Source organism: Python bivittatus, unplaced genomic scaffold (genome assembly GCF_059951505.1).
Source record: "Python bivittatus isolate LINGU-HERP-01145 unplaced genomic scaffold, Pbiv_v1 ctg000080_np1212, whole genome shotgun sequence".
Lineage (NCBI taxonomy): Eukaryota > Metazoa > Chordata > Lepidosauria > Squamata > Pythonidae > Python > Python bivittatus.
This window is the reverse complement of record NW_028277035.1, coordinates 8,788,881-8,814,306: the sequence shown is the minus strand read 5'-3', so window position 1 is coordinate 8,814,306 and position 25,426 is coordinate 8,788,881. Positions and strand designations below refer to the sequence as shown.

The 25,426-nt window shown below is 40.1% G+C and overlaps 1 protein-coding gene and 1 long non-coding RNA gene across 3 annotated transcripts in view; one reads left to right on the top strand and one right to left on the bottom strand.

Moving 5' to 3' along the window:
• LOC148216614 (uncharacterized) overlaps positions 1-25,426 on the bottom strand; it is a 58,049-nt gene that overhangs the window by 9,054 nt on the left and 23,569 nt on the right. The gene's annotated exons all lie outside the window — the stretch shown is intronic.
• On the top strand, positions 3,923-20,902 carry TEKT3 (tektin 3). The gene is made up of 7 exons (XM_007424031.3): positions 3,923-5,124; positions 6,261-6,344; positions 9,781-9,851; positions 11,786-11,929; positions 13,957-14,179; positions 16,920-17,074; positions 20,596-20,902. The coding sequence occupies exons 1-7, from the start codon at positions 4,546-4,548 to the stop codon at positions 20,810-20,812; spliced, it is 1,473 nt and encodes a 490-aa protein (XP_007424093.1). The 5' UTR covers positions 3,923-4,545; the 3' UTR covers positions 20,813-20,902.

Genomic DNA, 25,426 nt, shown 5'->3' with positions numbered 1-25,426 from the left:
GTTGTCTCAGCAGGGCAATGGGAAACACATTTCATCCTCTGCGCCAAACTCACTTTTTCTTGTATACGTTTTTATGTATTTTATGCAAAAGTTCAACACACACAAGAAACATGGCTTCTAAACAAGTTTGACTCAGCAAGCCATCACATGGTCCACAAGTTCAGTCTGAGCAGAGGCTTCTGAACATGCTTACCAGAATTTGCTTCAAAAACGTCTTTGACAAGATCAATTTTTTTCTAATGCTTTCAAGTAAGTGTTGACTCCTGACAACTGCCTGGACAAGTCCCTGCAGTTTTTTTGGCAAGGTTTTTTGGAAGTGGTTTGCCATTGCCTCCTTCCTAAGGCTGAGAGAGAATGACTGGCCCAAGGTTACCCAGATGGCTTCATGCCTAAGGTGGGACTAGAATTCACAGTCTCCAGTCTCTAGCCTGATGGCATAACCACTACTATATACCAAACTGGCTGACAAGATTTTTAGAGCCCAGGAATGTTGAGAGTAGGGTCCTCCCACCTCACTCCAAGCTCCTATGTTCAGATGGGTTTATTTTCATCTGGAAATATCACACTGGTTACCGGTTAGGGAAACTGAAGTTATAAAGTCATACCCATTCACACAAAAACATAAACACCACATATATATTTATTCCCCTCCTTCTCTACAGTACTCTTCTTCCTTTCCAGTAATGTTGAATAAACATGGTAGGAGGAAGTAGAATGCAACATACTCCCTTTTTCTACCAAGGACCTACTTTCAGGTTGCTGGTTAATCCCTGTGGGAAACCAACAATTTTGGGCAGAGTTGTTGAGAGAGAGGGAAGCTTCATCCCCCCCCCCCAAGCCCTTACACACAGAGATCCTACTGAAAATGCATGTTATTTGTGAGAAATCAGCAATCAACTCAGAAACAGGTTGGCAAGAAAAGCAAGCAATGCTCCCTATTGCTCTATGAGCCATAGGTTTCTCACACTTGTGGGACAGTCTTAGGCATCATACATTCAGGCTACTACCTGAACAAGACCGCACTGGGAAGCGGATTGAAAGGGGACATATGAGGCCACAGGAGCATGGGCAGGTTGGGGGGGGGGGGACAGAAAAGGTTTCGCCATCCTTTCAATACTTGTAACTCCCCTGTACCCCAAATTCTCCTCCTGTATGGAATTTAAGCTTTAAAAATATCCTCTCTTGGCCCCTCAAGAAGTAAAAAAAAAAAAAAAAGATGTAAATGCTATTGGGGAATGAGAGAAAGACTTCATGCTAGATAAGGAAGCCCTGAAGGCCAAAAGCTCTTCACATTTGGTTTAACAGATAGTGGCAGAAGTTGATAAATTACATAGATAACTGTGGGAGATGGGGAAAAGAGGACCCTACTTGCAGACAATTTTTTATGAGGCAGAAAGAGTATGAACAGGGAAACAGAGAGGCAAGTAAGAGGCAGCCTTCTTGAGCTGGATTCAGAAGGCAATAGGAAACCATTGAAGACTGGGATATGATTTGATGAGACTGTCATAAGCAAATTAGGACCATTTGCGGATAATCAAGCAAAAGGTGAAGAAGGAGGTCACATAAGCGTAATATCAGTCTTCCCAGGATGATTCCAGATGTGTTATGCAATGCCCAGAATTCCCATGCTGCGTGGTCAATAGAAGGAGAGTCTGGGAGATGTAGCACTTTTCTCTCTCTTGCTTTCATTTCCTCCATCCTCTTTTCTTTGGTGATTTCTGTACACGTGGGCTTTTGGGGGGGGGGGGTTCTTGACTTGCACTGCCATGGTGAAAGGCTATTGCTAAATAATCTTGAATTGTATGCTTTGCTTTTAAATGTTGACATTGTAGCAATTACATTCAGAGGGAGATAAAAGAGGAAATGGGAGGGAGTCAGAAAATGTTAAATATGTACCAAATTTCAGTGAAACATTATGAAATAGCAAAAAGATCATAGTCACTGGCCAAAGAAACACATTAATAGCATGCTTTCTTAATGCATTCCAGAGGGTGAAAGTTCAAAATAATATTTATCACTTGCAAAAATGGACTTTAAATATTGAAATGAAATGGCAGAGAATGGCTGTTTGTTATGCTAAACCAGTGTTTCTCAACCTTGGCAGCTTGAAGAAGTGTGGACTTCAACTCCCAAAATTCCCTCGCCAGCCTTTCTGGCTGGGGAATTTTGGGAACTGAAGGCCATACCTCTTCAAGTTGCCAAGGCTGAGAAACACTGTGCTTATCCATGATTAGTGAAAGGATGTGCATGTGGTCTCAAATACTGATGATCTTAAATTCAGAGTTGATGAATACTGTATATCCAATGCTCAGGAAGTAGCATCTGGAGGACCAAAGGTTTGCCTTGCTTTGTTTTGCAGGGGGTAGGAGAACTGGATGCTCCTTTCTCTCCCTTCTTCCTCAGGCACAACTCAAGGGGGAATTCAGAAGCTTCCACTTTCAGTGTTGATTAATGATTGGTTATCATCAACTAAAACCAATAATCAGACATTTATGGTTGCTGAAAAAAATCTACCTTCAAACCATAGAGTATGAAGCTTACTTGTTTAATCAAATCATACATTCGCAATAACCCATGGGTTTAGGATTTGGATGTCACATTAAACTAAGGGTAACCAGAAGCAAAAAATCTCTTGATTGCTTTCTTGTAGTTGTGCCTGAGGATGCAGCAAAACAGCATGAACCCTAATTTATTTATTTATTTCATTCAATTTATATAGCTGCCCCTCTCTCTTATGTGACTCTGGGTGGTTCACAAGTTAAAACAACAAAGACAAACTCACATAAATACATTAATTAAACCAATTAACCAGAAACGCAAAAGTGCAGAAAGTGCCAACCTACAACTCATGGGCAATACAACCATCTTGCAGGCTCCCTATGTCTATGGGATCTCTAGGTCTTATGACATGGCCATGTCTTCAGGGAATTCCCAAAGGCCAGCAAGGTTGGGGCCAATCTAACTTCAACCTAATGCAGAATTAAATATATTGATGCCTACTGAGTCCAATGGAAAGTGGCTGAACTTGGATATTGTTAAAAAGGAGGCATAGAATTTCAAAGGCATTCAGAGGATCATTATTAAAATATGAATTACTGTAATGCTATTACAATAATGGCAAATCCAATGTATTAGAATGGCAGTAAAGAAAACATAACATGGAATGTAAGGGTTTTAATAGCCCCAACGAGGCCTCTGCGAATGTGTGATGCCCACTTTTAGCTACCATCTTTATTGTCTTTCTCTAATAAATCAAATGGTTCTGTTTTACTTCTGTTCTGTTCTTGCAGCCACAATAACGTTTTCCTCAGCACAGGAGAATCTTCTGTGCTTGTTGCTGAACTGTGTACATCCAGGTATTTACATTAGATGGTCAGGAATATTAGATTTCCAGCAGACAATTAGCCTAACTGAAAAGGACAATGGACTGTAAGTCAGCTTGTGGTTATTTGAACCAACAATCTTTCTTACGATTGTTTGCTCCAAGATAAGCTTTCAATATTTCAAATGTGTTACCACTCTGATTCTAAAATGACACTGTGAAAGAACTGACCTTGGGTGATCTTTGTTCTTAAGTTTAATGGCTTCATGCCACTGACATTCACATATTCACATGCAGGATGAAACAAAATATTTGCCTTGCCTACCTTGATCAATAAGGCAATTGATTGTGCCATGCTATCTTGAATTTCTAACGTGTAATTCTTTATTTATTTGTCTGACATCATTTTAGGTGTGTGATCAACCTATAAAAGAGTTAGATTAGGATTAGGATTCCCAAAGCTACTTAATAAATTCCACAGTTAAGGTTGGATTTGAACTCGAATTTCTCACATCCAAACCGAACATTCGATCCATTTCTTCTCAGGGGCTCTCTAAGCTAGCAGATATAAAACTGGCAATGAGTCTTGAACAATGGCTCCTTTCTTCACATCCCATAATCAGTAAAGTCACACTTCCAAATTAACTCTTTCTTTTCATACAAATTCTGAATTGTCTAAAAATGAAGTTTCAGTATGAAATTGCCACATGTTATGTGGCCATAAGGATTTGTATGGAGCTAGAGTTTTCAATGAATTGCCTGAAAGAACAGCAAATGAGTTCAGACATTAATTAAGAGGATCATAATGAATTACTCCTGATGGAATGTTCCCATAGGGCAAGTTAGTTTAGAGTATTTTTGCTTCCAGACGTCTAAGGTATCTGCTACTTATGAGTGGGACAATATTATAAAAATGTGAGAGATCTGAAATGCAGCATTACCTGAATAAGTATTTATGATATAAAATACTATATATCTTAATGAGTGATTTTAAGACATGTTGTCTGCAACAGGACATCGAAGCTTAACAATGATAATTTAGAGAACAGATAATCGCTTAGTCTTTCAGTGGTACCCGAAGATCAATTGAATGTGGTGAGTTGCCTTTGCCAACTGGGCTTTGCAGTTTATTGAGTTTGTTATTTAAGTGGGACTTTCTTGCACGCATTTCTATGCTTCCTTTTGTCGATGCAGGAAACGTGACTGGATAGATTTTTGCCATAATGGAGCTCGTGGGCTCTACCTTGACGGCCACATATGCCCATCCAAGACCAACACCATCAAATTTTCTGCCAGCCATCAGCACCATGGCATCAAGTTATAAGAATCGATTCCCTCATTATTCCTTAACCCACAGCTTGAGCCTTCCTTGGAGACCTAGTACCTACTATAAAGTTGCTGCTATCACTCCGACTTTGGCACCTTTTTCCAGGAGTTCTCTGGGGCTCACACCAAGCAACATGCTCCCCTTTGTGTCCAACAGAACAGCACTCTTTACTAGGTACTCTCCTGATGATTGGTACAGATCAAATCTGACAAACTACAAGGAATCAGAAACGTCACGGCACAACGCTGAGAGGTTGAGAGTGGATACTTCCCGGATGATTCAGGATAAGGATCAACAGACAAGGAAATCCCAAACAGAAACAACAAAAAATCTAGGAGAGCGAGTCAATGATATTGTATTCTGGAAAACAGAGCTTAACCATGAAATAGATGGAATGATTGGAGAGACAAATGCTCTTACAGAGATGAAGAAACGTCTAGAAAGAGCATTGGTAGAAACTGAAGGGCCCCTTCAGGTAAACTGATCAATTCCATTGAGAATGCATTTGATATTTCAGTAATATTACCTGCTGTAGTTCAGCCAGTTAAATGCCTTCTTAGGTTCCAGTAAAATCATTTCAGGTTACTTGGCAGCAATCCAGATTTTTTATGTATTTCTTCTAATAAATGAGTTTCTCACATACTCTATGAAGCTTAAAATACTTACCTTTAGCTTCCATTTCAGTTTTGGCCGTACATCATTTCCTCTTGGTTTTGTTGATACTAACGCTTCAATAGGAATCAAATCAATGGTGTTCTTTCTCATTTTTTACTTCAGTTTGAGAAGAAAAATCAATACCAGTAAATCCATTTTTTTTCTTTTAGCAGATCAATAAACTGAATTCAGATAAATCCTCATGCATTTTGCCATGTAGAAAATTCAGCAAGCAGTAATATTATACTACTCCATAAAAAGCAACTAGAATTAGTAGATTAAGCAATTAGTAGGTTAAATTATTTTTTACTTAAAAACAAATATTTTTCCTCTGTATCTGATAAGCAGGTGAATAAAAACTGAAACCTGAAATGCAGAAATAATTCTTTTCAGAGTTCCTTCCTTCCTTCTCTATTCATTTTATTTTTATCCCTTTCATTTCCCCCTACACTGTACATTCCATATTTACTAAGTTGTTCAATCATCAACATTATGTGAGGTGATCTTCCTTCCTTCCTTCCTTCCTTCCTTCCTTCCTTCCTTCCTTCCTTCCTTCCTTCCTTCCTTCCTTCCTTCCTTCCTTCCTTCCTTCCTTCCTTCCTTCCTTTTTTGTCTGCGTGTGTGTGAGTGTGAGTATATATATTTCACATTTTTGTCCCCCTCCTGTTGTTTTTTAACTCTACTAATCAGTGGTAATCAATGTTTGCTATTAGATTGAGTGATTTAGTAGGAAATGGTCAAGTGAAGATTTTAAGTTCCAAAAGAAAGAACTTGGAAAAAACACATTAGAAGACAGATAGGAAGGTTGTACTTGTCACTAGAAAGACACATAAGTGTCACAATGGAATAGCTATTTCAACATGCAACGTACTTTACAATCCTGGAACAGATTTATCAGTTCCATAATATCTCAACACCCAAACACACAATAACTTTTGTTCCTTTTCTCCTTGTTAGGTAGCCCAGGAATGCCTCCTTCACCGAGAGAAAAGAATGGGCATTGATCTTGTTCATGATGATGTGGAAAAACAACTGCTGACAGTAAGCTCATGTAATACCTGAAAGAGGAAAATGTGTGCCTGTCTTTTAAAGTTTAGACCTGTATGGTTACCAATTCATTTGGAGTGCAACTTTGCCCAAATTGCTTGTCTCCAGATATTTTGAACTATAAATCTCATCATTCCCGTACTGTCTGGGGATCATGGGAATAGTATTGCAATCCATGAGGTTACTCACATCAGCCCTTTCTTAGCTACTCAGAGTTACCTTCAGATCAGTTCACAATTAGGGTTGGCTAAAATATGGTGTGTGACCTGGGGCAATTATGAAAAAAAGTAAATAAATATAGATATGAGTATATTATACCCTATTAAAGGAAATCAATGCAAGAGATGCTCTGTGATACCAGATATTTATGTTTTTTAAGCATACAATTAGTAGAAGAAAGCAATTGGTTTAAGACTCATTCCTTGATAAAGATTCATAAATATACTGTCTAGAGTACTTACAGCCCTTTACACTATTTAATAAGGTCATCAGCCTTCTTTCTGATCTTTCAGTAGTTTCTGGATACTTGCAAAAGTGATAGGAGTCAGGAAATGTCCCAGCAAACATTTCACTTGTCTCATTGCTATCTTGGATGTGCCTCTTGGCCCAGTCTTCCTTTGTACATCCTGCCTCTTGGCCTTTCCTTATTTGTGCTTCCCCCTCTCAAGTGTTTACTTCTTCAGTGGCCTCATTACCCCAACATCAAGGTCCCTTATTATCGTACTGTCAGCTAATGGCTATATATCTTAGTGTTCCTCAAAGTCCTGAACTTTCCAGTTCTGAAAATTATTAAAGTGATACAATTTGAGCTTCCATTTATAAGCCTCCTGTGGTTCTGGTCTTGTTGGATAATACTGAGCCCAGACTCTGAGTCATGAACTTCTCTATATCACTTAATGCTGACCCCTTTTGACACATTAAGAGCTAAGCCAGAACTGTAATCTGTGCAGAATTTTTGCCAGTGTCCTCTTTCAAGGAACATCCATAAAAAAATTCTCATGAGTGTCAGGAACATCTGGATCAGCCAATGACTTTGTCCATTTTAATCTTTTTTTTTTCCCCCAGAACATAAAAACTGCTCATTAATGCTGTAAGCTGGCAGGCCTGACAGTCAGTTGTTCTTAGATGCTTATTAACTCATGCAGATCAGTGATCATCTGACTGCCAGGAGCAATCTGAAGAATGCTTTTACCCAAAAGAAAGCTGGGTTTTCAACAAGGAGGATCACTTGAAAAAAATTAAATCCTTGATAGTTGTGTGTCCCTTGCTATTGCCTGAGCCAATGGCAAGTTGGTATCAAACAGTATCTGAAGTGTTTCTAGAAACTGAATCAGAACAAAATGAACTTTGGGTCAGTGAGGGTATGTGGTTGACCAGTGGATGAAAGAAAGAAGAGTTTGTGGGCCAGAGTCTATCTTGTAGACTATGGCCCAAGAATTCCACAGACTAGTTTGCATGATCAGCTTATCTAAGAATTTATTTAAAATTAGGATTTTTTTTTGCTTAAATAAAATCAGTTGCAACAATACATTTAAGAAGGAGAAAAATGCAGTCATCTCTCTGACTCTAGCACTTGAAATGCTTTTCGTTTCTTCAAATATGCTCAAAGGATGTGCCTTCTTTGTTTCATTCTTTTGTCTTATCACTAAACACCAAGTAGGGTTTTTTTTCTTTTTTTGCCATTTATGTGTTTATATACCATATAAATACACACACACACACGAAATCATATTTATATGTTGCCATTTATATGTTGATTCTCTGGTAAGTTATTCCTGGCAAATGAAAACAATAATCATAACTGACCATTTTTATGAAGTGTAAGGAAGAAAAAAAATGAAACAGGACAGATTTCAAAGTGGAATGTGGACTTTCAGGTGGAAGGTTCCTAACACTACAAGTCAAAAGACATTGTACAGTTTTTATTTTTGTTGTTTTTCCTTCCTATCGATTTTCTATGGTAAGCAAAAATAATGGAAGAGTGAGAAAATGTGGGAGGGCTACAAAAGAAGGCTGGTCACATCTGATCTTGCCAAGAGTGAGGTAAGGATGATACATAATAAAATCCTCATCTATTTCTTTTCCTAAGGGGAAAAAAAGCAAGAAGAAATTGGATCTCCTATCCTAAATAAGCAATGTATTCAACTGGCTTCTGTATGTTGATGAAGATTCTCAGTCATCCAGGTGGAATTATCTGGAGGTTGAGTCATGGCAACTGGACTTCTTTTCTTTTGCTTAGATACGTTTCACTGCTTGTCCAAGCAGCTTCTTCAATCTAGAAGGTTGGTTAGGGGGAACCCATAAATGTCTTCCAGGGTGGCTGTGTTTCTCACTGTGAGAAGTGCAGACACCTTGGAAGACATTTATGGGGTTCCCCCTAACCAACTTTCTAGACTGAAGAAGCTGCTTGTCCAAGCAGCGAAACATATCTAACCAAAAGAAAAGCAGTCCAGTTGTCACGACTCAACCTCCAGATAACTGGCTTCTGTAGATATTTAATGCTGCAATTATTTTTAATGCATATTGTGTCTCTTGAAAGGAATTCCAAAATATGGTACTTAGTTATATATCTTTGTTCATTTTACTAAACAAATAGAACAAATAGAATTTCCAAAGTTTTTCAAAGAGTCTTAAAAGAAAAAAAGAAGTGTTATTATTGTACTAGTGGAGAAGTCAACACCATACAGGCTCTCAGAAACCTTCAGAATAGGTGGGGCCCAAATGTTCAGATGTTTATATATTGGGGTGAGCTTTAGGATCAAAATAGTATTTTAAAAATTTTAAAGTATCTCTTAAAATGCATATCTCTCCCAAAATTGGTGCCTTAAGCCTTACAGTGATAAAACATATCCACTTGGCATCTTATAGCAACCAAAGCAGCTGTCAGCCATGCAAGGTAGTCCAGACAGGAAACCAAAACCATGAGTACTAATACTATCTTTATTGTAAGGTTATAGTAACTGAATCTTGCAAGTCTGAAAGCACCTCTTCCCCCTCCCCTGGCCTTTACTTTCCAGAGAACTAGGGAGGATCCCTTCTGAGATGCTTTCTCCACCCTCATCCCTCCTTTGGACTCAGATTTCATTTATCAGGCCATTGTCTAGGCTGCGGCTCTTCCTCCTGTCTCCCAAAGTTATTCTCACAGCCCTTTACAGAAGCTCTCAAAACAAAGTTAAAAGCCCTGCAAATCACCAATTCTGACAACTCCAGTAACATCCTAAGCCATGTGTTTTGCAAGCCCCTTGGAATGGTGACCCCAGTCTGAAAAAAAAGTGTTGACCACTGTACTGAGGGGATGGAAAGGTACTGCCCACTTTGAACAATGTTCAAGGAGGCCACATAGGGGTGGTTTTATAAATTTATAATTTGGAATATTTTTACTAATCCCTGGAAATATATGACAGGGTTTTTGTTTTTCCAACTTTACCAGGAGGTTGATGTTATCCATTCATGCCAAGAAAGAATGAGAAGACACTTGGATAAGGCAATGGCCCAGCTTGCGTAAGAAAACATTTAATCTCAACTTTCTTTAGAAGGGCCTTAGAAGTAAATTCTGATGTGACCACCAGATCAATTATCCCCATAGTGCAGCTTGAGGGTGAAAATCATTCCCTGTATATTCATTGGCCTTCTTCTCTAGCAAGATCAGAAAGAAACCAAATGTCTAGGAATCATAAAACTGGCTTCTAAACATACAGTATTGGTAAAAGGCACAGAGATAAATGTTGGAGCTTTTTTAGGTCTCAAAGACCTACAGGAATTCCTCACAGATGAGCAAGTGCCAATCAGTTTTCAGTCCTTGATGATGTTGTCAATTCAGGATAAAACTAAGGCAATACTTTTGATCTTTGGTTGGCTTAGGAATCTATTGAGATTGAGGCCCATGGCTGCTTGTAACTCCCCACCCTTTTCCGCACGGAAGTTATTTTCACTATTTGGGAAACCTTGAATGAAAATTCCCTTTTTAAATTTTAGGTCAGCATCGATAGCCATGTGTGGATTCAGTCTGAGCCTTTTTTTCTGAATAGTCAGTGTCTCAGAGAATCATTTTTAGGGAAGTTATCTGCAGTGAAGCCCTATCCAGATATTCAACCTGCTCAAGGGAGGTCTGAAAACTTAAAAGAGAAAGTGAACAAGCCTCCTCTTCAACTTTCCCATCTCCTCATTCACAACAATCTAGCAATGAACAGAAAAAACCGAAGAAGGCGGGTTGATTTGCTTTTATATGAAAATAAACAGAAGTCTCTGAATGATATGAATCTGTGATAAAGCTGGCTTCCTGGTTGCACAGAAATTTCTGCTAATGTCCACATATGTGTGAGTAGAATACAGTCAGACCTTCCCTCAACATGGGAAGTTCAGAGACTTGGTGAGGATGGGACTTGAGAGTGGATCCTAGTTCTGCACCCAACCACCAGCCCCATTTGCTTATAAATAACAACGCAGGGCTCACGGTGCAAAATGTGCAATTTCTGCAAGAGAAATCCAGCATTACAAACTCTAGCTCTTAGAGGCGAACATACGTGCACCATATATCCACTGAAAAGGGTCAGGGAGACTGGACAAAAATTGTCCCGTTCTGTTGGGTCCAGTGATAGCCCCTGGAGCAGAGGGCGGGTAACTGTCTCTTTTAAAACAGGCACCCATCCCACAAAGAAGCAGGTGGCAACTGTGGTTAGGAGGGCCTTTGCACAGGTTCATCTCCTGCAACAACTCTGCCCCACTCACAGAGACTAATTTTTTATTTATTTTACTTATTATTAAATTTGTATGCCTTTGTCAGCTCCCAGTTGGATTACTATAACGCCCTGTACATGACCCTTGAAGATCATTCAGAAGCTGAAACTGGTCCAGAATGCAGCAACATGGGCTGTTTAGGGCATATCACAATACACTCCTGTGACACTCTCTTCCATGAGCTGCACTGGCTCTCAGTCAGCTTCCCAGTGGAATTCAAGGTGCTGATTGTCACCTATAAAGCCCTACATGAAGGGCCAGGCTATTTGCAGGACTACCTATCTCCATTTGTCTGCATACTCCAACGGAACCCGCGGGGGGGGGGGCATGCTCCAGGTCCTGTCTATCAAGAGTTTAAGGCATGACTCCTAGGCACTGCCATCTTGTGGGACCTAGGAGTCATGCCTTCCCTGTCACAGTGCCTGCCCTATGGAACATCGTTCCCCTGGAGATCCAGATAGCCCTGACCCTGATGATCTTTCCATTAAATGCTCAGTTTCCCCCTTACTTCTAGCCTTTGGAGTAGATTGATTTTTGGACCATGTACTTGTGTGTGTGTGCACTTATTTCTGTTTTTGTTTTAACTCTCTGTTTGCCACCAGTCACTGTTATGAGATAAAGGGGCTTAGGGAGGGTTAATAATTTTCTTTGCAAGAGCTATAATCCTGGTTCACCCTCTGACCCCCATTTCACTACAGAGCTGATAGAGCAGCCCAGCATGAGCTGGAGAAAGACTTGAGTGACAAGCAGTCAGCTCACCGAATTGATGACAAATGTCACCATCTCAGGAACACATCTGATGGCATCAGCTATTTTCGAGGTGTAGAGCGGCTTGATGCTACGTAAGTGTTGAATGGAGCCCTGAGCAAAAACACCTTTGGAGAAAATCTCTCTCTCTCTCTCTCTCTCTTTTTCTCTCTCCCCCCCTCCCACCTACCTATCTACCTATCTTTGTCCACCACCTTCAGTTTTAAGGGAACCAGTGGCAGTGGTCAAACTGTTAGACATGGACCACAGAAATCCAGATTCTCCATTCAAACACAAGGTTTGCTGGATGACTTTGATTCATTCAGTCTCTCTTAGTTACTTCACAGGGTAGTTGTCAGAATAAAATTAGGGGAGACTTCTTTGTACACTGCCTTCAGTGGCATACTTCCCTTTTGGCTCAATACAGAAACTTGAGGGCTATTTCCCTAAAGATCTGCTTTAGTTAAGTTGAAATTTTTGTGATTTTATGGATAAATCTCTTGTCTACATAAGACTATATTACAAAGCCCCATTTATGCAAGCCCCAGTGGTATAAAGAAGCATAAACATCACTTTTGCAGAAATGTAAAACTCATTTGCATGTGATTGCTCATCCTTTGATTACTTCATAATTAATGACTCTCATCTGATGGTATTACTTTTTCTCTCCGGAGCCAAATAGCATGTCTGAGGTGACATTAGTTCCTCACCTGATGGAACTTCATTCACTTCATTCAGTAGAAGTGCATTAGGAGCACAATGTGGCTGGGGGACTCTAACCTTCAGGCCTGATCTTGTCTGGCAGGCCAGTTCATTTGGTCTGCTGGACCCTCCCACTCCCCCAAACCCCCAACTCTTCTTTGGCACTGTCAGTTGCCCTGCTCTTTGCCTGTTGGGCGAATGTGTGCCTGCTCCTATTGGGAAAGCTAAAGAGGTTTCCAGGACTGTTTCTTGCTTTCCTTGATTGGTAAAAGTGCAAAACAGCATTTGCCATGTCCTTCACCGTGCATATTCTCCATCAGGAAAAATGCCTGCTGATCAATCCAGGACAACATGGGGATGATGGCTTCCTACTTTATTCTGTATGGAGTAGCTCTTCTCCATGCATAAGAAGTAATGGATCCTCAACTTCTCCTCCTTAAAGAAATGGATTTCTCTGAAACTCATCCCTTGAGTCAACCAGCTCCCCTAGTTTGAATAAGGACTAACTTCAGCCCCTGTAACAAAGGCAATTGCCTTCCCTTGCTCTAATTATTAATGGTTGCAAAGGCTTTTACAAGCTATCAGGATAGGCATGCTGGTGCCTTTCTTATGATTTGTACTAAAATGGTTTGTAAAAATGCTGGCTGAGTTAGTGGGAGCTGCATTGCAAAATACTGGAAATACAAAAAATTGGCACCAGCCTCACCCTCCACCTATTCCATTTGTAATATCAGATTGTGCTCACAAAATGGACAAGAAAAATTCCCCTCCAGTCGGAAAGTTGGAACAATAAAGTGGAACAATCCACCATTATGAAATGCTTCTTCATGCTCATTTAAGAATATCCAGAATACGAAACAGTATGTGAGATAATGATTACCAAATTATACCTCTGCTGACTGTGTCGTCTCCCCGTTTTATTTTTCCCCATCCAGTCTTTTAGTTCAAAGGGGGAACAGATAATGTGCATGGCTGCAGCTATTCCACTCATCAGAGGGATGTATAATTTCATTTTGAAAGATTCTTTACATTCGGAATTTCCTTCTAAAAACAAATACTACCATCCCCCCCCCTTCCCTCTTTAAAAAGCAACATAGTGTGGTGAACAAATTAATGTTTGCGGAGGAGGCTACATTTTGGCAGGCTCGAATACAACATCAACATTTTTTACTGTTGTTATGCTTAAATTTTTTGCATTCAAATCTCTCCTTCTCCCTCCCTCCTTCCCCCTACTCCTCTTTCTCATCTAGGAAAAGGAACTGTTAGACATGCTTAAAAGTGGAATGTCCAAACACCACATTGTTAAACAGTTCATATGTTGTGAACGTAATCGGTAAACCTTTATATCCAGCCTTAGTGTGTCAGGAAGAGCCACACGTACTATTTACAACTAGCTTGTTTGTCTCTTCTACTTTCCCAGGATTTCAGTGCCAGAATCCTGGGCCAAATTTACTGATGATAACGTTCTACGCTCCCAGAGTGAGCGGGCTGCCTCTTCCAAGCTTAGGGATGATATTGAAACTTTGCTTGTGGTGACTGCCAACGAGATGTGGAACCAATTTAACAGAGCAAATGTTGCCTTTACCAACCGCATCTCTGAAACCGCTGATGCCAAAAATAAGATTCAGGCCCATCTGGCTAAGGTGAGATCAATTTCCCAACTTTCTATTTCAGGTCAACTACTTTCCCTGGCCAGACATGGTTGTGCTACATGAATTCTGTGGAATGATAATGCTCTACAGTGCATTCCTCAGTGGTCTGCGGTTTATTGTAGAAGTTGCAACAGGATTTCTGTAGATATTTTGATCTCACATAAATATCTCACTCCCAGTCTTAGATCCAGTCCAGCTATAACCTACAGATGTCCTCACCCCAGCTGATGCAAGCACTCGCCAAAATTCACCAGCACCCCTTTCAGTCAGCCAGTGACAGAGTGCCAAAATAGGTCTTCTACTGCCATCTTCCCTCATGTTCCTATCTTTGCCTTGTGTGCTTGTTTCTACCAGACAGATGTACACATAACATTGCCGGTTGACCAACCGCTCCAAAATGACCATGGGGGCACTCCAAGTTGCTAAAGCAGTTCATCAGTGATGGGAAAGGGGAAGCCCCAAGAATTGGCACAAGGGATTTGTGCAAGTTCCAGACAGTGGAAAACCAGACTAAGCCTAATTCCAAGCAATCACAGTAACTTAAATCACAAAACAGACCTTTAGCTTTTTGAGATTTTGAGCAGTTACCTATCTTCACAAAATGTTCTTCTTTGAATTCATTGAGATCAGTAGGGGTAAATCCTTTTTTTTCTTTTAATGCCTTCAAGTCAGTTTTTGACTCCTGGTGACTACCTGGACAAGTCCCTAAAGTTTTCCTGGCAATGTTTTTCAGAAGTGGTTTGCCATTGCCTCCTTCCTAAGGCTAAGAGAGAATGAGAGTCTGCTTTGTGCCTAAGGCAGGACTAGAACTCACGGTCTCCCACAGTTTCTAGCCTGGTGCCTTAACCACTACACTAACAGGATTATTTTATGTTTATCATATTGTTTACCATTTGGCTCTGAGAGTCTCTGGGTAGTGATGGGCGTAAGTAAAACAGAAGAATATGGCCCAAGGTCACCCAGCTGGCTTTGTGCCTAAGGCAGGACCAGACCTCATGGGGTCCTAGTTTCTAGCCTAATGCCTCGACCACTACACCAAACTGGCTCCTCAAATCCTTTGATTAGACTTTTTTTTTTTAAATATCCCTGCAGATTTCTAGCCCATAATAAATTCTCAGAAGCCATGATCAGATGCCTCTGTTTTGTTTTCCATTTGTGCTAAAAACTTTATGCTAGTTATCACATACTCAGTCATCTTCAAATTTCAGAGGTGTACCATGGCTTTCCAGCCTTTCCCATCCTGGTACTTTTAGATGAGTTGAACCACAGTACTTGTAACTCACTAGATATAGTTTTTCCCTGTGCTGACTGTGAATTATGGGAATTATAATCCAACCCATCTGGAACAGATAACTTTCCCTACTAGATTTTTCATATCCAATGCATGGTAGGTATAAAATATTGTGAACTGTACTATGTATTTGTTGACTGTTTTCACATCCTCCTTTTTCTTTGGGAGTCAGTGTAGATAAGGGGGCCTCCCCTCATTTGATCCCACAACAGCACCTCTATAAGGTAGATTGAGCTGAGAGGGAAGGAATGGTCTGAAGTTACTTATCTGCTTCATGGTTAAGTGGACACTGGATCATCCAGTGACAAGTTAACACTTTAATCACCACTGACAACTCCCTGCAGAGAAGGTTTGTAAAGAGGGATTGCTCCTGCTGGTAGAGTTGGTTGTTGCTTTTGTTTATTCCTGAATGAACAATCTGGGATGGCATACAGTATATATATATTTGTTTTCCCACATCCATTAGGGCATAGTGAGCGAGGAAAAAGTCACTAGAGATTTGAGTTCAGCCTATGCTCTAAGGAAGGATTCCCTCTTCATTACAAGATCACAGAGGAGAGTAGACTTTATTTAGAATCTCTCTTGAGACTTTACTGGAGAATCTACAACCTCCCTGGGCCACATTTTTCCCTAGTGCCACTGTTCTCACAATTATGAGGGCATTCTTGTACATTGAACATACAGTTGATTTTTCTCTTTCATGATTTCTGAGAGGCAAAGGAGAAGGGTTCTTTTTATTCCTATACCCCCAGCCCTTTTTGGTAATTACAAAATTTCTCATCAAAATGATTGTTGTCCAACCCTGGATCTAGTCTAACAGCAGTAGCTTCAGAGAACAGCATAAGGGGGTGTAACTTCTCCTTACTTGTAGTGGCTGCCAACTCATACAGCCAAACTACCTTTTCATCATTCACTACAGAAGAGCCACTTGATGAAAGCTTTCTGTTGGGATAGGCCCCCATGAAATATTAGATCCTCCTTGAGAATAGACTTGGCCCACAGATGCATAGCCAAAAGCACTCCCACCTAGTTTTGCACAGAAAGGATAGGAAGGTAAGTGTTCATTCCAACATCACACTCTACCAGTCCTGGGTCTTTCCCAGAATGCACAACTTTTGCAGGGCTGGGAGCAGCATTTGGTTCTGTTCTGTTGTTCTGTTAGCTGTTGGCTGTTCTGTTGGCTGAGGTTGGGCCAGAATGAAGCATTAGCCAGGGTCAGGCAAAACTAGATTTTAATTTCATTTCACAATCTGATTATTTACTATAATAATCAGTTTCTATGTATTCGATAACTTCCTCTTTTGTTGCCTTAAAAATGATCAGTCTAGTGGTAAAAAAGGTTACAGTGGATTAACATAGCAGTAACCAATATAGTCTTTATTAAAGGTATGTATCAATATTATATGGATTTTCTAATCCCCTTACTTTCATGAATTGTAGACTCTTCAAGAAATCTTTGACACAGAGATGACCATAGAAGCAATTCGAAAGGCTATTCGGGAAAAAGGGCCTCCTTTGAAAGTTGCCCAGACTCGCCTGGATGAGCGGACACGTAGACCTAATGTAGAACTTTGCCGAGATTCTGCCCAGTTACGGTAAGGGATAATCTTTGTTATCTATAGGCAGGCAGGCAGGCAGGCAGGCAGGCAGGCAGGCAGGCAGGCAGGCAGGCAGGCAGTACAATAGTGTTTATAAATAGCCAAGCGTACAAACCTTTGGAAGAAGGACCTAATCAAGCCATACTATTGTACTGTATTTCTTCATTTAGCAATATTAACTGATTAAGAGCTGCTCTCCAGATTTATCCCTCATCATTTGCCACCTGATCCTTTTAACTGGAGTAGTAGGCATGAAACCTAGAGCTTTCTGCATGTAAAGCATATACTGTATGGCAGGGCTCAATCCTTCCCCTGCATCACATTCTCACTCTTCTCTGTTTTCCACCCACAAGCTTGCATGCTTAGAAACAGAGAGTGCTCAGGAACACATTTTGATGAAATGCACTAATAAACCAGCCACAGAAGAGGAAGTTCTTAGGGGAAGACTGGGTTGAAGACTCTTTTTCTATGTTCTGGATAGTAAACTGGAGGAATGTCCCTGTAAAAAATCCACAATCCTCTGAAACACATGCTCCCATGCTCTAATTTTGGTTTCAAGTCCTTATGGATGTTCTGCAATATAATTTTAAGATATCTCCAGGACTTACCAGAATCAACCACACATCTCCTGGGATGTTGGTTTTCTAGGAGTAATCAAAAAACAAAAAAAAACTACCAATGGCATCTGTAATATTTAACGTATATTTTTGCAGAACAGCCTCCCCCAACCTGATGGTCTCAGTGCTAAGTGGAGATGATGGGGATTGTAGTCCCATACATCTTGAGGACAGAAAGGGAAGGCTACTATGAAACCTGGCCCACGACCAAGCTAAACATTACACTAATTTGGAGGGAAGAGCCAGTGGAACATATATAGGGACACTGGCCAATTTGGGGCCCCAGACTCAACTGAGCGTTCAATCATAAAAAAACAAACAAGCCAAAAAACCCATGGTCAACTGCAGAGCCAGCATGTCCCCATAGAGGAACCCCAGCATTTGCAGAAGGTGCACAATGGATGGGGGCTGAGAGGCAGGTGGGTGAGCACTGCAGCCATAATGACCAGGGCAACTACTCTTTTTTGGGGGAGAGGGGCTTCAAGTCAGTGTTGACTCCTGGCAACAGCCTGGACTAATCCCTGCAGTTTTCTTGGCAAGATTTCGGAAGTGGTGTGCCCTTGCCTTCTTCCTAGAGCAAAGTGAGAGTGACTGGCCCAAGGTCATCCAGGTGTTTCATGCCTAAGGCAGGACTAGAATTCACAGCCTCCCGGTTTCTAGCCTGGTGCCTTAACCACTATCCCAAAGTGGCTCTCAGGGCAACCACTAGATGGCAGCAAAGAGGTAAAGAACACGAACTCTTTGCTGCCATTTTGGGATTTGTGCAGCCCAGATTTGATAGCCCTGGTGCTGAGGCAACTTGCTGACACCACTCTGCCCTTCAGAGAGCACCCACAACCACCATAGCAGACATTCTTCCCTGACAGCAATTTGCATCTAGGCAACTGAAAAAAGTCTGCTCCCTTGAATGTAGCCACTCTGATGTCTAACATTGCAATGGGCAGGGTGAGGGGTACTCATGTGACAGGCTTGACTTGGGGCCTAAGAGAGCTCTCCTTTCATCCCTTGGGGCCACATATGAAACTGAGTAAAGAGGAGTTGGGGGGGGGGTACTGCTTGGCCTTTTCTATGTCTGCTTTTAGTAGCTTTTTCTAATGTGCACATATATTTAGCCTTTTAGATCCATCTACAACATTAATTCAGATAATTCAATTAGCAGTCAGTGAAAGTTTGGTTTTCTCTTTAAGTGCTTATTTTCTTATTTTAATTTCACAGTTAAATTTTGCGCAGGTATGAATCAGATGCAAACTCTGAACCAAAACAGAGAAATGTCCAGAGTTTGATCCTGGTCACAATTAACTTGACCCACTGGTTTCCATAACATCAAAGTATAATTGACTTAGTCTGAATCTAACTGTTCTTCAAAGGGCAAAATCTTATATTTAGTTTACTCTGAATTGAATTGAATAGACTGGATAGACTATTTGTGAATGAACTATCAAGCTATAGGTCAGCTGGCTCTCCTCTGGGGCAACAGTAAAGAAAGGCCATTCCTCTTGCACGCTTCCTCTGAACTCCTGGTATCGGCTACAGTGGGCAACAGGAAACAAGACTAAGCACATTGCTTACTTAACATTGCATGGAGATTTTAGGGTCCTTTTTTAGTTTGGTTCACTAGCTAGAAATCAAGCTTCACGTCAGAGTGCTTTTTGAAAGCATCTGTCCTGCTTTTTCTTCATCCATCACATATGCAGAGTGAAGAGTTACTTTTGCCCAGTCACTGGAATTGACAGGAGAATGAAACAAACTGACATGTGAGAACACTAGTATGCAAACAGGAAACCACAACTTTCCATCTTTTCTCATTCCCCCCCCTAACTAGGGCTGCCTTGGCACACTGACTCTTTCTCAGACAATTTTGTTTCACTGGTTTCATGGGGGGAAAATGTGTATCTCCTATACAACTGAGAAAAGAATGGTCAGTTTATTGAGGAAGCTTCCTTGTGAAAAGCTAGGATGCTGGATATTAGTCTGAGCAAAAATATTATTGGGTTCTGTAAGATTTATTGCATAACTCCTTCACAATAAATAATATTATATAAATACAAATACTTTGTATTTAATAACAATGATAAAGGATTATCTTTTTGGCATAAACTTCCACAAATTAGAGCCACATTGTCAGGCGCATAAAATGTGATTCTGAGTAGTAGGTATATACACCAAAATTGTTAAAAGTAAATAGTGATGTCGTTAAAGGGTTGTGGATCATTTTAAAGGCAGTTCATTTACTTTCTGAATTATAAATCCATTTGGGCTTTTCAAAGTGATTTTTTTTAATCTGTAAAGGTTTGCAACTTTCCCTAACATATGGAATTTGTGTATGCAACTTTCTTTAACTTATATTGTAGAGAAGTTGAACTCTTGAGAAAATGTTGTCTAATGCCAGCTTTTTTAAATTTAATGCATGTTCCCCAATTCAGAATTTTTGAAATATAACTTCCATGAATGTATTTTTTCAATGGAATGCATCATTTGGTATGTGGCTTTCAAAAGCTTCTTTTTCCTCATGCAAATATACTAGTCTCTAGTGTAAATTTTTGACTAAGAAAGAAAGGTGATGCTATTGAAAAGCCTGCAGAAAATTTACTAGAAGCATGAAAATAATGTATTCATACCCTTGGCTGGTGTGGGTCTTCCGGGCTGTGTGGCCGTGTTCTTGAAGTTTTGTTTCCTAACGTTTCGCCAGCACCTGTGACCGGCATCTTCAGAGTGCAGGAGCACAGACAGGAGCACTCTGCACTCTGAAGATGCCGGTCACAGGTGCTGGCGAAACGTTAGGAAACAAAACTTCAAGAACACGGCCACACAGCCCGGAAGACCCACACCAGCCATTGTATGCCGGCCGTGAAAGCCTTCGACAATACATATTCATACCCTTCCTTGCTTTCTTCCACTTAGACTTGTTAATGAAGTATATGAAATTGATGATACAATCCAGGGACTGCAACAGAGGTTGAGAGATGCAGAAGATGTCCTCCAGACACTGGTTCACACCAAAGCCAACCTGGAACATGACCTTGCTGTCAAAGCCAATTCACTTTTCATTGACCAGGAGAAATGTATGGGGATGAGGAAGACTTTCCCTAACACCCTGAGGCTGGTGGGATACACATAGGTGGGTGCTGACGTCAAAGAAATTTGGGAAATATGGACCTAACTTAGTAATAAAGTGTGTCTAGGGGAGGTTTGCTTTGTTGCAACTAAATGAAGTTTTATTTTTGAAGACATGGTTATATTTTCATATATTAAAGGATTCTCTATATAGGAATATAGCTATCTCCTACCTGGTGTGTCTAGTGTATTTCCTTTTCTTCTAGGTGGATATTCTCCTTTACTACACAACATTTGCTGTAGGCAACTAAGTGGCATGCAGCCCAATTTTAATGATACTTACTTGAATTCAGTTGCTCAGATGTACTTATTACTGTACAAGTGTATATGGAATTACATCATATGTTCTGGCTAAATAGGAGGAAGAATATGGGAAACAAAGGGAGAGAGACAGCATATGTTCCTCTGTGTAAAAGTGGTATCTGATCATTCTTAATCCCCTACCCATCAATTTAAGGGATAGCGTGCCTGAAGAAGGCAGGCTAAAATCAGCTCTCTCTCTCTCCACTCAGACAAATGACTGATTCTGATCCTGGTTGTACGTCTTCAACTCTTTTAGAGTGAGAGTTTAGTCTTGCCAGCTCAGTGTACAGTTGTAAACATTTCAGAATGGGAATTCTTCTATCCTTCTGTTTTAATCTAGTGGAAAAAGGAGTGACCCAAAGGAAATCCAAACAGCTAATAGTCATTGTGTGTATTTTTTGGAATGTGGGAGCTTCAATATGGATTATTGAATTTTTTTAAAAAAGCGACTTCTCAATATTTCCTGTTCAGAGTTATTAGACTTTTCTGTCTACACTGATTATTTGTTTCTCTTTCCTTTGAGGTACAGGTTTGTGGCCACATGGTTCTTGATGTATGTTTGTATGCAATTTTACATAGCAAAAAAACAGGTACTTCAGTAGCTGAATGTCTACTGATGATATTCAGCAGGCACTAAGGTAAATTTAGTAAAGTATCAGATTCCTTATAGAAACATTTTACACTTGGTATGTTAGTATAAACAAGGAGGCACCTTGGAAAGGAGCTGAAGGTAAAGCAAATCCTTCAGCCCTATTTCAAAGAAGCCTTTTCTATAAAAGTCTGCAAACACAGCTCTTTGGAGAAGCCAGCTGCAGTTATTGTGGTGGATTCGGAGAGATAATTTGGAAATACAGAGGCATCCATTTACAAAACAGCTCTCTGTAATTAGAAATCTGTATAATCATTACCCACAAATCTCCATGATCCCAAATTGGTCTATAATTACCATATCATTCCTCATTACATATCTGAAGAATAGTGTCATGAGCACAGATAACAAACAATGGGATTTTACTTTGCCACCCCATCTTCCAAATCCATGAAAAATCTTCCTGTTTTCTTGATATTTAAATGGATTTTGAGATGCATATCTAATGTTATTTCTGTATATCGAAGACAGTTCTCCTTTTCAATGATATCACAATGCTTAAAAAGAAAAAGTCAACTAGCAAAACTGACATCTCAGATCAAGAATCCAATGGATAAATTATCCATGCAGTAGAGAAAAGGGTCCTTCCCATCTTCTGATTTTCTTTAAACTAAGTCTAAATTAATCAACATTCAATAAGAGTCTGCACAAACTGTATAAAGATCTTAACCTGAAATTTCCACGTAATGAGAATCCTGCTCCACAATAAACAGTAGCAAATAAACATTCAGAATAACAAAAAAACATCAAAAACAACACCTTTCTTTGAAAAATTAATTCCAGCTGTCTTAAAAACGGAGTATCAAAGAAGGGAAACTGCACAAACTTCTTTTGAGAGATATAAAATCCAAAGCATTGGGGCCCCATTGAAAAAGGCCCTGCTTCTTAGAGACATGAATCCATTACAAGCTGAATTCATTTTCCAGCCTTTCAGCCATGATCAAAAGTCAGTGGCTCTAACAAGTTTGATGGAAAGATACTGGACTGGTTACTCAGAGGCTGCCAATCCACTTCCTTCTCTCTCCCCAGCTTCTCCCACCCATATTCTCCCAATGGTGGACAGATGTCACCTACACCCATCATTTTAGGTTCCTCAAGTGGTTTTGTACCACACACCAAGCCTAAAATACAGGGAAAATAAAATTGGTGGATATGTATCTTGAGAATGAGCACTTTGGGGAACACAGCATGCCTACCTGGTCAAAGCTATGTCCCCTAAAATTGATGCTTTCCAATATACAGAAGACACTGGATTGGGAAAGACTGGAAAAGAAGGATAAATGGTCTTGTGTGGTGTTATATCTCAGATCCAGTGTGTAGTTGCCATGCCAGGTGGTATGCCATGCATTTCCTGATATAACCATCTCCTTCAGTGGAAGAAGTTTAATGTTGCCTTGCTACAGAGCCCTGGATATGTATCCACATTCTAGATCTTGTACAGCCACCTATAAAAGCAAAGAAGCTTTCTAAATTGGTTTTTCAAAATGGGAATATTCTCTTTGATGTGATGGTGATTCTTCACACAAAATTACAAATCCATCATACTGTCACTCTTCCCATCTCTCTTTAAAATGACCTAAGGGAAGCATCATAAACAGAAGAGAAGATGGAAATGTTATTGCTAAAGTGCATCTAGCAGCTTAAATTTCTAAAGAATACCAAAAAAAAAAAAAAAAGCGGGGAGGGGAAGGAAGTGTTTAGCAGTGAGAAAAAGAAATTATAGCGTAGGAATTCTGAGACTGCAGAATTGGTAACTGGAAACTGGGTCTGTATATGACTCCAAATTATGACCACCAGCATTCTATATTAAGCCATGGATATTCTCCCTCTTTTTTGATTATAGATTATATACATCTTTCCTGTGTTCTCAGGAAGATGAACGCAGGAAGACGTACTATTGTTACTTCAGCAGATGTATGCATATTTAAGTAAAGTAGCCAATAGCACACTTTGCTTGTGGATTCTGGCAGGTGTTAGGGAAAAGTCCCAGATTTCTGATCTCTTAAAATAGTTGTCTTCCCAGCCCTGTTTAAGCACCCTGGTTCTCTTCCTTCATGCCTCCTCCAATTTGTTTCCATGTACCAGGTATAACACAAGCCTGGCACACCTGCTTGTGTAGAATTCATGTAGATCTAGCAATATACAATCCTTGCTCAACAAAATCATAGAGAAGAAAAAAGAAGGTAAGCTATGAAGGCTACATGTATGGGCTGCAGGGATCTAAGCCTCAGGTATATACATATTATATGCAATATATAGAGACAGGTAATACAGAGCACATCAGATCCCACAGCACTGACCTAACACATTACCAAGTTTCTGTGTCTATTTACTTGGCTGAAATTTCAGGTAGTTTTCTTCTGAAGGGGACTAGCAAGTTCAAACTCCATACCAACTATCGACTATGTAGTTGTCTACTTTAGGAAGACATCTATGTTTTTATTGTTTCTGCTTGTTTCTCTGGCAATATGCCAGAAACGTCTCTTGGCAAGATCCTGCCTGCATCCTGGCAGAATGTTCTATCAAGACAGCAGGTCCAAACAGGAAGTCATTATTCTTAGCAACTCTTTGAACCAGCAGTATACCTTTTGTAAATTTAAAATAGACTGCCTCTGTTTTATACACAACTATAGGGGTTAGGTTTATTCTATTTATCATCTCTCTCTCTCTCTCTCTCTCTCTCTCTCTCTCTCTCTCAGAAGGTATGAAACTTCCAATTCACCTATCCTTTCTTGGATTAAATTCCTCTCACTATCATTCTCTTTCTATCCTCATATGTTTTAAAACATCTTCTTTAAATATAAATAAATCAGTGTGCTGAATTGAAATTGACCTTTAGCTTCACTGGTGGTTGACCTCACTTTAACTCTCTGTACCTCTGTTGATTTTTGTCCATTTGTTTTGGTCAAGGGTTATTTTTGACTAAAGTGTTCTTTCCTCAGGAATTCCAGTAATTATTGTTGCTTTGGACCTAAGCCTCTCAGAAATTATAAAAAAAAAAACAAAGTTTCTCAGCATGGTTCAATTGCCTTAATTTACCTTTGTGTGGAATCAGGAGACATTTCTAATTGAGAGGGACAATCATCGTCAAGAGAGTGACTATGGAGGGCTTCCAGTGAGAGAGGCTCCCTGTGCTGTCCATCAAGAGATACTGCATAGTTATTTCACCTTCTCCTCTGAAACAGATGTTCTTTGGAAAGTCATATGATGCAAGAAGAGATGAGGAAACACAGAGTGATTAGAAATAGAGGTGATGACATATCAGGAGCCCTCCTACAATTTTATGTAGTAAGAGCCTCATCTGGATGCACACTTTATTCTTACACTGCTTAAAAAAAGAGAGAACTTTTCTGCACTCAACAGTCCCTTGCAGGTTGGTGAAAGGGGGCAGGGCTGAAAAAGATGGCCTGGTCTGATTGAGCAGCTGAAAAGAAGAACAGATGTGGAAAGCTCCTGGTTTTACTCTGAAGCCTTCGCTGAGTTCATCTGGGGATAAGTTCTGAACTAGTGCTCGTGGGTTTTTAAAAATCATGCAATCAGAGTTCAGGTTTTTGTGTAACATGCCATGGGCACTTGAGACCTTATTGGACGAGGAAGAGGAGGAGGGGGAGGAGGAAAGAGAGGAGCAAGCCTGACTCTGAGGAATTGGTTCCAAGCACTGGGAAG

Bases quoted from the DNA above. Each gene is read 5' to 3' on its own strand.
- TEKT3 (XM_007424031.3), top strand. From the start codon at position 4,546: ATGGAGCTCGTGGGCTCTACCTTGACGGCCACATATGCCCATCCAAGA. The intron at 6,345-9,780 runs GTAAGCTCATGT...CAACTTTACCAG, and splicing joins TGGAAAAACAACTGCTGACA to GAGGTTGATGTTATCCATTC. The intron at 17,075-20,595 runs GTAAGGGATAAT...TCTTCCACTTAG, and splicing joins CGAGATTCTGCCCAGTTACG to ACTTGTTAATGAAGTATATG.